The sequence below is a fragment of the Primulina tabacum genome, chromosome 9 (assembly GCF_025594145.1).
Source record: "Primulina tabacum isolate GXHZ01 chromosome 9, ASM2559414v2, whole genome shotgun sequence".
NCBI classification, from domain to species: domain Eukaryota; kingdom Viridiplantae; phylum Streptophyta; class Magnoliopsida; order Lamiales; family Gesneriaceae; genus Primulina; species Primulina tabacum.
Genome location: NC_134558.1, coordinates 28179523 through 28194014, shown reverse-complemented (window position 1 = coordinate 28194014; position 14492 = coordinate 28179523). Strand labels below are relative to the sequence as shown.

The 14492-nt window shown below is 35.1% G+C and overlaps 1 protein-coding gene, 1 long non-coding RNA gene and 1 other non-coding gene across 6 annotated transcripts; 1 reads left to right on the top strand and 2 right to left on the bottom strand.

Moving 5' to 3' along the window:
• Positions 1-356: 356 nt before the first annotated feature.
• LOC142555103 (L-ascorbate oxidase homolog) lies at positions 357-2258 on the bottom strand. Its single transcript, XM_075665775.1, is given in 3 exon segments — positions 357-1447; positions 1449-1595; positions 1597-2258. Coding segments are annotated over 3 exon segments (1665 nt in total). The 5' UTR covers positions 2149-2258; the 3' UTR covers positions 357-481.
• A 2791-nt stretch (positions 2259-5049) lies between these two features.
• Positions 5050-13819, bottom strand: LOC142555102 (uncharacterized). Of its 4 annotated transcripts, none has more exons than XR_012822324.1 (4): positions 11238-13819; positions 10846-11153; positions 5791-7310; positions 5050-5375 (listed from the first exon to the last, which is right to left on the bottom strand). It is a non-coding gene; the product is annotated as an uncharacterized LOC142555102 (long non-coding RNA). The 4 variants fall into 4 exon arrangements; XR_012822325.1 differs by lacking the exons at positions 10846-11153; positions 11238-13819 and adding exons at positions 10278-10421; positions 10654-10795 and having other exon boundaries at positions 5791-7391; XR_012822322.1 differs by having other exon boundaries at positions 10846-13819.
• On the top strand, positions 10827-10933 carry LOC142504684 (small nucleolar RNA R71). The gene has a single exon (XR_012804309.1). It is a non-coding gene; the product is annotated as a small nucleolar RNA R71 (small nucleolar RNA).
• Positions 13820-14492: the final 673 nt, after the last annotated feature.

The following is a 14492-nucleotide window of genomic DNA, read 5'->3' as shown; positions in this document are numbered from 1 at the left end:
TGATTTGAGTTACTTGATTAGTAATCGTATATCAATTTCCTTTCAATCTAAATGTTTCTTAGTCAAATTTGTAAAACGAGTATTAGTGCAGCAAAAATATATATATATAATTCATACTTAAAATCACAATTTACATATCCATTCTGTATCAACTCAAAATTCACATGTTTATATTCAAAGTTTCAGCCACAGCAGATGATCCAAATCTGTATAAATACACGTACACGCACAAAAAAAATGCATCTAATAAATGCCAAATTTGATTATTATTTATAGTATAAATCGGTAATTAAACAAATCTTTGAATCTTGACTTCTATATTTAATTTCAATATAATTCACACACATATATCTATATATAATAACATTATAATTATTATTCATAAAATGAATTAAAAAAAACCTTGTCAAGATACATTATTTGCTCGAAAATTTAACAAAAATAATTAAGCAATTATTGAATTAAACTACAAACAATGAAATCAAGCTCCTGCATAGAGAGCAGGCTTTGGCAAGCCCTCGACGATACCACAAAGTTGCTGTGCCTCCGGAATATTGTACTCGTCCCTCAACGAACGCGCCGGAGACAACACGCTGAAGTACAGCTGCTGTCCCAAGTAAGTCCTCTCCCACATCTCCGACCGCAAGTTCCACATTCCGGCGTTGTCCAGGGTGGTCATTACGGCGGCCCACGAATTGGGATACACTTGAATGTTGTGCCTGCTAACTCCATCAACCAGATTGTAGTTCTTTCTCTTGTCGGGGCTCCACCTCCCGGGCTCGATGGCCACTGCGAAGAACGAATATCCGTCTAAGTGCCATGTCTGAATGGTTTTCTCGTGGTTCTCGAAGATGATCTCGACGAAGTTCCTGAAAGTGGCGTTAACTACGCTGGGGGCGACCACGGCGTTTGATCCGGATACGGGCTCGTCTTTCACGAGATTGTACTGGAATTCCTTCTCGGAGAAGCCGAAGTACTCGGAGAGCTTTAGCGGGGTTGCGGGATCCACGTGGGAGACTCCGTTGATGCCGAAACGGAGCTTGCCGTTCACCACTGACCTTGTGTTGGCGATCTTGATTGTGCGGGTGATGTTGATCTTTCCATAGTGGTATGAGCCTTGTGGGTTGGGTCGGGCTGCGCTGGCGGTGAGGTTCCACCTGAAAGAGCGGAACTGGTTCATGGACCATGCGATGCCGGCGGAGTTCTCGGGTGGTGGTGGTGGGAGCAGGGGAGATGCGGGGGTGTTGCTGTTCGTGTAGCGGATGACGGCAACTGACACGTCGGGGCGTCTGGCGAATCGGCTAGATGCCACCAAGTAGTAGTCCTTGGGGGCTTGGTTTGCAGTCACCAAAACGGACATGCATTGCCCAACATGGATGTCGAGTGAATCATACACGTTTTGGACAGTGTGAGATCCTTCCATTTCAACCAATTTTAAAGTGTGGCCCTTGGATCCTGAAATTGATGGAGTTCCTCAAACCGACATTGCACACTCTGTACCTATAAGTCTTTCCAGCCTCCATGGTGAAGAGTGGTTGCTCCACCTTGTCGCCGACCTTGCCGGATTTCCCATTGATCACTACGCCAGGCGGGCCTACCAATAGATCGCCCGCTATCCAGGAGCGCCTTCAGTGTCTTGTGACCCTTGTTATACCAGTCTCCGAGGAGTACAGGGTACTCATCAGCAGGCCAGTCGAAAGGCACCGGGATGAGCTCCCGGCTGTGGATCTTCAACATGCCAATGCCACCAGCAGCTCTCTGCAGGCCGGTGGTTGGGAAGTAGTAGTAGGTGCCGATCTGGTCCTTGACCTGGAACTTGTACGTGTAGTTCGTGCCAGGCATGATGGGGCACATCGTGCCAGGGGTGCCGTCTTGCCACGAGTTTTTCCTCTGCTGGACGCCAGTCCATGAGAGGAGGAGCGGCTCATCCAACTCATTGAACACATTGACGACAATGTTGTTGTTGGATGTGCAGTTGATCACAGGCCCCGGGAACTGACCATTGATTAGAATCCCTTGTTGGGGGACGCCTAGAGGGGCTACGGTGCCATACGATACGTGCCACTCGAAGAAGAGATAAGGATCTTCGGCCATAACCCCGAGGGAGAGGCAGAGCAACATTGCCACAAAGATCATTTTCGACCCCATGGCTTTGCTTCTTGACCTTTCTATTTATTTTGTGTTTTTTTCAAAAGGAAAAGTGGAAGAAGGAGGGTACCCACCTTCTTCAAGCAGAGCTTGTTCGGTATTGCATTTGTTCTATGAATCAAAGCCTTTTTATAGGGGCAAAAAGATGTGTTTGATTGGCTATAAAATGGTCTTTTCTAACCACACATCTCCCTTGAACAATGCCATTTTTTGCACATTTTGTTTCAAACATTGCCATTCAATTTCCTATAATTCCTCATTGTTGAGTCTTGTATGTTTTTCATAAAAAAAAAATAATGTATATTTATGTGACTCTCCGGCATCTTCTCTACATGTCTTAGTTATTACCAATGGTTGAACACATTTTTGACATGATAATTTTCTAAAAAAATTGCAGATGAATGGCAATGGAAGTTAAATGTTTTAGGTAACATTTACACGTAACATGTGGGAAGGATATTTTAATAATAAATAAAAAAAATTGTAATAACTAATATAATATGATTTTGATACTTAAGTTTAGCTACATCATAAATTTATTGAAAACTTTCAGAATTACATCATGTTCGTGGGCAACATGTTTGTACGTTCTTCGTAAAGAAACTTTAACTTCAGCCTTCAGACTTTTTGATGATAAAAATTTGTTCAAATTGCATTACATTCACAAGTGTGAATTTGTTTGTTTGTTTTTGTTTTTGTTTTTTTGAAGTTATAGTACAAGAATTTGAGTAAAAACATGATCTCTATGGCATGCCAATCTCATGTTAGAGTAGGTGTCTAACAAGCCAATTTGTGGTTTTACCTTTATTGACACTTATGTAAAAAAAATAATTTATTTTAATAATATTTTATGATTTTATCTAATTTTGACAATTACTTTGTAAGTATACTCATGCAAACAATACAGAGAAAACACTTGAATATATTATAAGTATCATGAGATCCCCAAGTCACGTGAATCATAAAATTCATTTAGAAGTGTATTGCTTATTTTAAATAGGTTCCTAGTCGATTCCATCACTAAAAACAAGGATAAAGATCGCTTGAACTCGAGAGTATCAACTTTTATGTTAATCTCACATTTCATTTGTATGGATATAAAGATACTAAATCATATAGATGAGTGATCATAAGATGATTGCATTGAACTACCATCTCCCGGGCTTTTCAAGTGATTATCACTCATCGAGTGGATTAGTTCGTGGTATGGTTGTACGTAGTTAATCCTTAGACCCATTAAACGTACGAGCCGATGCATTGTAGTCGGGGATTCATCACTCACCTACAAGTGTGGATATCCTATTTGATTTGTTGAGTTAATAGTGTAAGGAATCTCTTGCCAGATTAAGACGAGTACACTATCGAAATGTGTTTCTTTAGTTGTATATACGATATCATTATAATTACTCAAATATATATTACATCGTTGTTGAATTTATTTTCAACTCTTGATATATCAATGGTTGAAGATTTGATCGGAATATATGTGTTGAAAGGACTGTATTGTATGCTAACCATAACCACCATAACCTACTGGTTCTTGCAGGAACTATCAATGATACATAGGGTATCATGGGCGATACTACTAGACGCTCTTACTATGATCCAATGGGTGCAATCAGACTTCAGTGTGATGTTTTTTTTATCAAAAGGTTGATGAAAAGATGAGGTTAATTAGGGTAAGCCCGAATAAACACAAGTGATTTCCTAGATCATATGAAATTGTGAACTCAAGGCTAGGTGTATCCCTGAACAATTGAGGGTACACCAGTATTAAATTATGTGCTCTCATTGAAATGGTTAAATTCAAAGAGTTGAATTTGACGACTATAAGTTTGATGGAAGTTTATAAGTGTATTCTATATTTGAAAGTTATGAAAGTTAGCTTGACTGCTATATTTGTGGTAAAAGTACAACCGTCTAATTTAGTGAAACAGTTCGAAAATAGGTAGTTGCCATAGTGAAAATTTTGTATATTTGAAATTTTATCCCCTTGTCACATTGACATTGTTGATCATCGATAAGATTATAATGAAATGATAATTATTTAATCAGAAATTTAGAATATGCTAACTAAATATTAATCAATAGTTTTAACTATTATGTAAAATTCTCATGGAAGATTCTATAGAAAGTCTAGAATTTATTAATTAATATTTATTTAATTATATCATATATTATAAAAAGTTGAAAAAAATACTAAATGAGACCATGAAACATCATGAATTATTTGATAAGATCGGAGAATCCTAATATAACTATAACTAATAGAAGTCCTAGTTAGATAATGAAATCTTATGCAGATTTTTGACAATACGAAAACTCCAATTAAGAATCACATTAAGGTTCGAACTTGAGAGTTCATTAGAATTCTAATTTAAAGTCCTAATAATGTTCTAACTTAGTTCATGAAAATTATAAATATGACAATGCATGTAATATTAAGATGTTAGACTTTTTCTCTCCCTTCACAACTTTCAAAACTCGATCACCCTTTGTTTGACAACCCACGGCCGAGCACCACCGCCAACCGCCGCCTCTTGCCGTTGTGGTTCCGCCAAATTTCGGCGACCGATTCACAACGCAAAGCTTGTTTAGATTCCTATTATAATCTAAACAACGAATTCAGTTTTTAGTCGTGGACCTAATTTGGATATTGAGGACAATGATTAATCCATTAGAGAGATTTACAAGAATAACTATCTCCACTTAAAATCTGAAATAGTTCGATGTCTAGCGTTTTAGAATGCAAAGATAACAATTCTAAACCTCCGCTACATCTTGGGTACGAAAAACGATACTCCAACATCTCAATCTTATATAGATAAAACACTCTAGTACAATATTATGTGTACATACAAACACAAGAAACATTTGTTTTCCGTCTGTTTTCAATATCATTGCTTTCGGAATATCACATAATTTCAACACAAAATCCATAAGATGTTTGCTGTCATGTTATATATCATGTCGCGTCGATACAAGAACAAAATTTTCAATTTCAAAATATCTTTGTCGCTATCGATTCTGATTCCTATTTATCGTGCCAAGTTTCTAGAATTCTTGGCCGGATTACATTACATTCAGAACCTTGATTTGAAAATTCAACCAAATGTCATCACAAGAATCCAACTTGAATTGATGATTGTAACCATTCTGCACATCTTCAACAGTTAGCTTGCTGGGTGTAATCTCTTTAAGCATCCATGACCATAAAAGGAAATCCCCTGCAATGAGAGTTGAGATTTAACTACTTGACAAGATAATCCAATCTAAGATTCATCAACTGAATCAGTCACGAAACGCAAACACTTCTAAACAAATTTGGAAGGATGAGAGTTTAACTTTCGAAAAGGGTGAAAAGGAAAGTTTGTTTTTCTTTTCTTTTCCTCCTTTTTTCTCTTTTTGAGCCGGAGTGCTTATATGATTAGTTTGTAGGAAAGGTTATTTAGATATCATAAATCCTATATCAAAATAAGTCATCAAAACATAACAGGATTTTAGTTTGCGACGGCGTTGTCTAGATCAGGCAAGGTCATGCCATATAGTTTACATAGGTGGTGTTGCCAGGTTTAGTTGAAAAGAATTTGATTGTCAATGTCTAGTACTTATTGAAGAAGAATTATTGATTAATTATCTCACCAGCCCCCCATGCCTGGAGAAATAGTCATTATCAAGTGAAACAGCAAGTGCCACAGCTACTGCTCTCTGTTACTGAGTCAATGGACAAGTTACACTCAAATTCTTCGATCTACAAAACACAGATGCATAATTTAGCCATTTTAATTTATTAAATTAGTAGGAGGCCTTGCCTTATTATTTTATTTTTAAAAACAAGCTTATAGTTTCTGGTGGTAAGGAATAAAACAAAGTAAATGTTAGCAGTCCTTACCCTAAAGAGCTCGTTGCCTAAACCATCAGTTATGTAGGCTACAAAAAGGCGCCTCAATCGAAGCAACTACAACTATAAAACAATGATTATAGAAGTATGACAACCTCACCTTCTACAGAAAACAAGAATTCCATCAAAAGTTAGAGCAAAAAGGTTAACGAGTAAATACAGAAGATAAAGCCACAACTACACCCATCTTTAACAATTGACGATTGGCCTCTGTGTAAGAAAACTTTCTGGTCTTTATTAATTTACTCAAGTCTTTCTTGCCAAATTACCTTTTTTTTTTTTTAAGAAACCAAATTAGAATTTCAATGAAGTAGGATTTGTTATTTCACCAGATTTGTTTGCACAAAGAACACCCATCAAATCTATAAATTTGTATGTTTTTCAATTGGATCATATCTTACATCGATCGTACACAATCAATTCAAGGTATGTGGCTTGCATCCTACATCAAAGTTTCACCAAAAAAAAAAAAATTCAAATCCTTATCTGGTAATTACCACGAAACACAAATCAGAACTCCATCAAACTAACCTAATTGCAAATTGATTTAATAGTTACAACCAGATATCAATTGTAGAAAACAATTGTAAGAAAATGGACAGTCCAATAAAAGTTGGATCAACATTTAAATTGAAGATAAAAAGTAGAGGAAACAGAAGCAATGCATGCAACTAACACAGCAAAGTAGTGGGAAGAAACGGATCAAAATTGATACGTAACAAAATGCAAGGTATAATAAAGCTCTGACATGCTAGTGAGAAGTTATCCTGAGGAGCAGACAAACCAAAGCACTTACAAAATATGTCAAACAGTAAAATACTGCATGCTGGCCTATTAGAATATGGATCATATTGATATTGTGGTTTTCCAAGAAATCCACCAATTGCATTAGTTTTTTTGTCTTGGATCTTCTTGTATTGTTGGACACATGTTCAAACGTCCAATCGCACATATATTACCAGCTTTTACCTATTGTGCTTGTCCTACAACCAACTTTTCCAAAAGAGAAGTCAATGAGTCTAACTTTTGATCAATAGGACTAGCACTTACCTCTTTAACATGTCGTAGAGGGTTATCATGTCTAGTTCCAAACTGTTGTGCATTGGCAGCCATGTTGGAGATTAAAGGTCGTGCCTCTTGAGGTGTTTTGTTCACCAACGCACCTCTACTTGCGGCATCAATCATATTCCTATCGAAAAGTGAGAGGCCCTCATAAAAATATTGAACTAGGAGTTGTTCCAGAATTTGATGTTGAGGGCAACTGATACATAACTGCTTAAATCTCTCCCAATACTCATACAAAGTCTCCCCTTGCAGCTGTCTAATCCCATATATATCCTTCCTGATAAGGAAACTGAAACTAAGTTTATGATAAAACATCATATCACAAAGAAAGAAACAAAAAATAAAGAACAAAAATAACTCGAGGATAGAAAAATAAAGTATTATGAAAAGCAGTGTGATGTCTACATGTCTCGCGATCACGCTACTCAGCTCACAAATAAAACCTATAGGTTACAAAGAAATCATTACAAGTAAACCTATAGGTTAAGTATTTGAAGATGGTGTTGGAAAATACGAACTTGCTTCTCAAATCCCACGAAAAAGATCATGCTAAGTATGGGTGCACAATCATGACAAATGGGTGGACGAATAAAAAGAGTAGGGAACTTGTAATTTTTTTGGTAAATGGTCCTATAGAAAGTGTATTTATTGAATCAATTGATGCTTCAGGGTATTTTCAAACGATAAACAAGATGTTTGAGTTACTTTCTAAATTTGTGCTTTGCATTGAAGAAAATAATGTGATTCAAGTTGTAATAGATAATTCAAGCTGCAATGTTATTTAAGATAATATTTAATTTTATGTTACTTTCAATTAAGTAGTAGATATTTTCAATCTGCTTGATTAAATTTACTTTGTTTCTTGAAGTCGTCTTTTGGAAAACTGATTTACACACTTGTACTAGACTCTCTATGCAGCTCAAAGTTTAGATTTGTTGCTCGAATCCTCAACTCAGAAAATTGCATGAACGGTCATTGATGGTGTATGGTTATATTTACAGTAGACCACAAATATTGAACACGACGAGGAAGTTCACTGGACAAAGAGACGTGATAAGAACTGCAAACACACGTTTCACAACCTTTTTTTGAATTTAAAACAGTTTCAAGTACAACAAGTAAATTTGAGAAAGATATTTACATATGAAAAGTGGGCAAATAGTCGATTTTCTAAAGAGGCGGTTGGAAAACGTGTAGCGAAAGTGATATGGATGCCTTCTTTTTGGAAAACTATAGTGTATGCATTAAAATTTGGCGGCCCTTTGGTGAAAGTATTGTAGCTGGTAGACGGTGAAAAAAGTTTCTTATGGGTTATATTTACGAGTCAATGGAGCTATCGTAATAATAATGAAGAAAAATATCGTAAAGTTTTTTTTATTTCATTGACGACATATGCACCATTCAACTCCATCAACCTTTACATGTGACTGGATATTTCTTGAATCCAGAGTTTTTCTACCCAAATCCTGACATGGAAAATGATACATAAGTGATGGAGGGTTTGTACGAGTGCATATCGAGATTGGTGTGACGATATTTACAAGATAAGATTACGACTCAATTGGAAAAATACAAAAAAAGGACTTTTTGGTTTACCAATGACATTCAGAAAAAGAAGTTAAATCGCAATGAATATAACATATTGTGCAATGAATTGATTTTTTTTTTCGCAAGCATTATTTACAAAATACAAAATCTGGATTGTAATAAAGTTAAATCTCATATGTTTTTTTCCAAGTTGATTGATGGTTTTCTTATGGTGCATAAACACCTGAATTAAAAACATCTGCAATGAAGATTTTGAACCTCACATGATCTTCTTCAGGCTGTGAATGTAATTGGAGTGTTTTTCAACATATAATTTGGAGGTTTTTTATACATATTAAAATTTATGTTATGTACTTAACATTTAATTTTTTAATTTTTTTCAGGTACACTCTGAAAAAAGAAATAGGTTGTCTCAAGATCGACTGAATGATTTGGTATATATCAAGTATAACAGAGCTTTGAGGTGAAGATAAGTTATGTGAAATAAGATCGATCATAGTTGTCAGAAATAGATGATAATATGGTTTTTGGGAAAATTAGACAACAGTGATAAAGATGATAATGATTTTGTACGCTTGTCCAAAATAAATTTATAGTTTTACACAATAATGACCTATTAGGGCAAACTCCTTATAGGTCTTACAAATATTAACCATGCAAAATTAATCAATTAGATAATTAGAAGATGTACATGTCGCAGGCTATCACACAAGGATTTTTTTTTTGTTAGTCATGGATGCAGGCCTGATCCTTAAATGAGAGGAATGTTGTTAAGTATGTATCTCACTTGTCCCTAAGGGTGAATCTCGGCTGGTTCAATTGAAATCAAGCATTTTAAATCCATTGATTTTGTTTTATTTTCGCGGGTAAAATCAAGTCCCAAATCCTTTTCCTAAATCGAATCACTCCATCCAACTCAACCTAAAAGAATTTTTGTTTTGACTTTCTATAGTGTTTTAGACGGGAGTTGAAAAAGTGACTTGTTTTTACAAGTTTATGTTTTGTCTTTTGGAACAACAATTTTGGGTAAATGGTGTTGTAAATTTACTTTTACATAAAGGAACATATTCTTAAATAAATTTATCTTCCAGTGGAATACACTAAAAGGTCGTTCATGGAGGAAAAATTTTAAATGATATTTTTATTAATCTATTTTCTTTTAAAACTCCCCCACACTCGTACTGTAAGTGACTTGAAATTGGGACCTTCATCTTAGTAAACCAACTATTCCAAATTTGGACAAATTATGGCCACAAATTGATGCCAGAAAATAGTATTTGGAATCTATTCTTCAGACCATGATATAGAAGGTAATTCATCTTGAACTCCAAACTCCAGTCCATATATGGGATCATCGCAGGAGTCTACCCTCATAGTTGGCATATGAAATCCTCACACAGTGATAATTTTTTAATTCTGTTGTTCAAAAGAAAATAAACAAATAAAAAAAGAAAGTGCAGTGCCATCAAAGAGGATACACAAGCAGGAAGATATCTTTTCAAATCATTAAGACACATGATGCACTAAACAGCTTTAGCAAAGAGTCAATCTCCTTTTTTTTGCAGACTGAAAACTTGTCGTGCTTGCGCATACCACAAGAGAAAGATAACCTCACCTTTTGCGAAGACATTGGTTCCAGTATAAACAGTGGCAGAGTGGCTGGTGGGTGGCTGCTTCCTATCCGAGTTAACCTCATTATAAACCTTTTCGTGCTGGCCTCTTTGATTCATGTAACTGAAATTCGGGTGGTCCGTCCATCCTGGATTGTAGGTATTAGAATATGAATCATATTGAGATTGTGGTTTTCGAATTAATCCGCAAATTGCATTAGTTTTTAGTCTTGGATCTTCTTGTATTGTTGGACACATATTTGAACGTCCAACAATCGCACATATATTACCAGCTTTTAGCTATTGTGATTGTCCTACAACCAACTTTTCCAAAAGAGAAGTCAATGAGTCTAACTTTTGATCAATAGGACTAGCACTTACCTCATTAACATGTTGTGGAGGGTTATCATGTCTAGTTCCAAACTGTTGTGCATTGACAGCCATGTTGGAGATTAAAGGTCATGCCTCTTGAGGTGTTTTGCTCACCGACGTACCTCCTTCCTATCGAAAAGTGAGAGCCCTCATAAAAATATTATACTAGGAGTTGTTCCAAAATTTGATGTTGAGGGCAACTGGCACATAACTGCTTAAATCTCTCCCAATACTCATACAAAGTCTCCCCTTGTAGCTGTCTAATCCCACATATATCCTTTCTGATATTTGCTGCTCGTGAAGTCGGGAAAAACTTCTCCAAAAATTGTTGTTTCATATTGTCCCAAGTTGTTATCATCCCAGAAGGCAAGTACTATAGTCAATCCTTAGCTTTGTATCCTAAAGATAATGGAAAAGCTCGCAATGAAATTTGCTTCTCTGTAATCCCTTGTGGATTCATGGGTGTGCACACAATATGAAACTTTTTAAATGCTTGTGAGGGTCTTCAGCTGCAAGACCACGGAAAGTAGGCAATAAATGAATCAAACCATATTTTAATTCAAAGGCAGTGTCATTAGTAGTGAATTGAATACATAATGGATGTTGAATAACATTATAATTAGCTAACTCCTTGAGGGTTCGTTGAGTTGGAGCTGCCATTGTTTCTTGGCCTCTCTCCCTTTCTTCAGTCTCAAAACCAATATCAAACTCTCTTTCCGAATCAGTTGATTCAAATGCCACGTTCATACCAGGAGATGATGTTTATGTTGGTTGACATCGCAGTCTTGCTTCTTTTCTTAATCTTCTAGCCGTCTTCTCGACTTCCGGAATATATTCGAGTGCACCTGCACGAGAAGAACGAGGCGCAAAAAACAAAACAAAACTCGAAAGAAACTGACCTTGCTCCATTCCTCGGCAACGGTGCCAAAATTTGATGTGTTGTCTTTGAGTCACAAAACTTAAATTCCTACTCTCCAAATAAAATGAGTGCCTGAGTAGAGTCGAATCTAAAGGGAACGAGGGATGATTTCTTCCAATGAAAAACAAATGAAGGAGGGATATTTTATATACAGAAACTAAATAGATTAATAACATTAAAATTAGTATGTTATGAGAAATAATAAATTTAAAACGAGAAATTAATCAATCGAGGTAAGTGGAATAAAATGAAAAACTCAATATGAGCAGATTCTGATTTAAGAGGGTTCTAATATTCAATTGTATCACTATTCATCGGTTAATATTTGATTTATTCATGCATTTCTAAGCAATTAACCTTAGAATTATAGGGATAGCTGCAAAAATCCTTGTGTTTTCCTAATTTAATTGACTAAACTCAGCATCCAGTCAAAACTTATCAATAACTAACTGAGCACGATAGCGTTCCATATTAATTAAAATTAGCATTTTCGCTTTGTGAAAACAATTAATCCTGAAATCTAACGATCGAGATAGCTATAATTGATAAATTTAGTTTCGTCGATTTATTTAGACTAAATATGCTATGATAACACAACACACCTAATCTAGCGCTACTCATATATCAATTGTTCATGACAATTACGGATCCCTGAATTCATGGATAGCAATAGAAAATTATATATCAAATTAAATTGTTAGATTAAATAAAATACAACTTTCATAAAAATAAATCATAAACCAACAAATACTTGAACAAAACAAGAATATTAAATTAAAGCGCAAAAACCTCACAAAGATAAAATTGAAGTGCTGAATTATCCATTGTATCAGAAATAAAAAGTTAGCCAAACATGACTCGGTTTACAATCTCCATAACAAAAATAAAAGAAAAGAATAATACTAAAATTCTTGAGAAATTTGGAGAGAAAATCATGTGTCTCCTTGTTGCTCTTCCCATGTAGATGGTTGAATTGTTTTTTTCAAAAATGTGTTTTTCACGTAAGATTGATAGGATAGAGATGAGAAGTTTTTGGTGAAAAAATAATAAGCAAAAAATAATTCTAATCCTAATATGATATGATAAAGTCTATCAATAAGGGAGATTGACTTTTTATCTCTATCGAATCTTTATTTATCTCAATAATAAAAGTTTTCCTCTATCCAAAATATTTAATGAATCAAATACCACAATTAGGATCCCTAAAATATGGTATTTTTATTATAAATTTCGAGCTCCACTCATTGAAATTCGTGTCAGCTTCATTTGTCACAGGCAGCTGAAGAACAGTCACAAGGTGTGGTCACGCTTTGTTCCAGGACTTATTCTGTTTTTATGTTTCTTTCACAGTTCTATCTTGGCAACTTCAAATATGATAAAAATCGTCTTTTTAGCACAAATTTGCTTCAAGACCATAAAGTTTTCTTCTACAACAAAATAATACAAAAATATATCAATTAAGCATGTCGAAAGTAAAAACAATAGGAAATTTGACTAGATGTACATATTAAATGTTTTTGAGGAACCGAAACAATTTCCATACAACGATACGGTAGCTTAAACTTCCATGACATGTTTCTTTCCTGAGTGCATCATCCCAGTCGCTGCAAAGATGAGAATCTCTTCTGAACGGCCATAGCACAGCTGACAATTCTGATATTTTTTCCCTCATCATACAATGTGCTATGCTGTATCTGGCTCGCTTTACTGCATAACACAATCCCTTCAGCCAGTTCATCTAACCAAGAAGCACAGATAAGAAACAAGAAATTGATAGCGCAGCCATACTGGCACCACAAAAGAAATGTCAATCTTTTATGCAATCTGCAGAAAAGAACCAAACTCAAATTATTAAAGGCTAGCTGACAGTGACAAATTAAATGCAGAATGTTGTGATCAATGCTTTAACGTGAAAATAAGCTTCTTATGAGCATGTCGAAGAGGTTTCGACAACACGAAAACCGGCAATTCATCTTTCAAAATATTTCCACATAAAATAGGAAGTTAGAAGAATATTTTTGTTTATTATGAACGTTAAGAAGTGAGTTGGGCTAATTTGAATGAACTGTCCATCCTTTCTGCACATTAAAGTAGTATGAGTACATGTTATTTTATCATAAAACTGAAAAATCATAGGTGACACATGTGCTAACTGTACTCCAAATTTGGGGACAACCATCCCTAAGACAACATTAAAGGGCCAAATAAAAGGAAACTGAACAGATTAATGATGAAAAGGAAAAAAAAGACAGACCTGCAACTCGAAATTTGGGGACAACCATCCCTAAGACAACTTTCACATATTACAATAATTTCATCCACTTTCGATCACATTTAAAATATCGACCTGCAATATTTAAAATGCTTTTTAAATTTTTATCCATTGTTAACGAATTTGAATTTTGAAAACCGAACAACAAACAAAATTTTAAGATGAAAATCCCGCCATTTTAAAATCTCAAAAATTATTAAATAAATTTATTCGTTTTCTTTTGCTAAACTAATTTTGTCACGATGATAGAAATTGTTGCAAGTTTGACGGCATTTTCATGTTTTTCCTGTCCTTTTTTTTAACTCCCTCTTTTTACTATGGCCATTTATCATTAGAAGCAAATGAGAGAAGAGTAGGTCTCCAGTCACGTATCTATATTTGTGAGATAGATCGACTCGGTCCATCTAAAAATAATATTTACTATGAATCAGATCGAACATCCGTTTAATAAAATTAATTTGTAAACAATCTTATAATAATTTTTTTATGGTAGAAATGGCATGAGAAAATGTCTTGGTAACGAGAAAAGAAAAGATAAGGAATTACGAATAGACTGCATGGTCTCTTACGAGGCAAAAACTTGTGTGAGACGATCTCACGTGTCGCATTTTGTGAGACGGATCTCTTATTTGAGTCATTCCATGAAAAAATATTGCT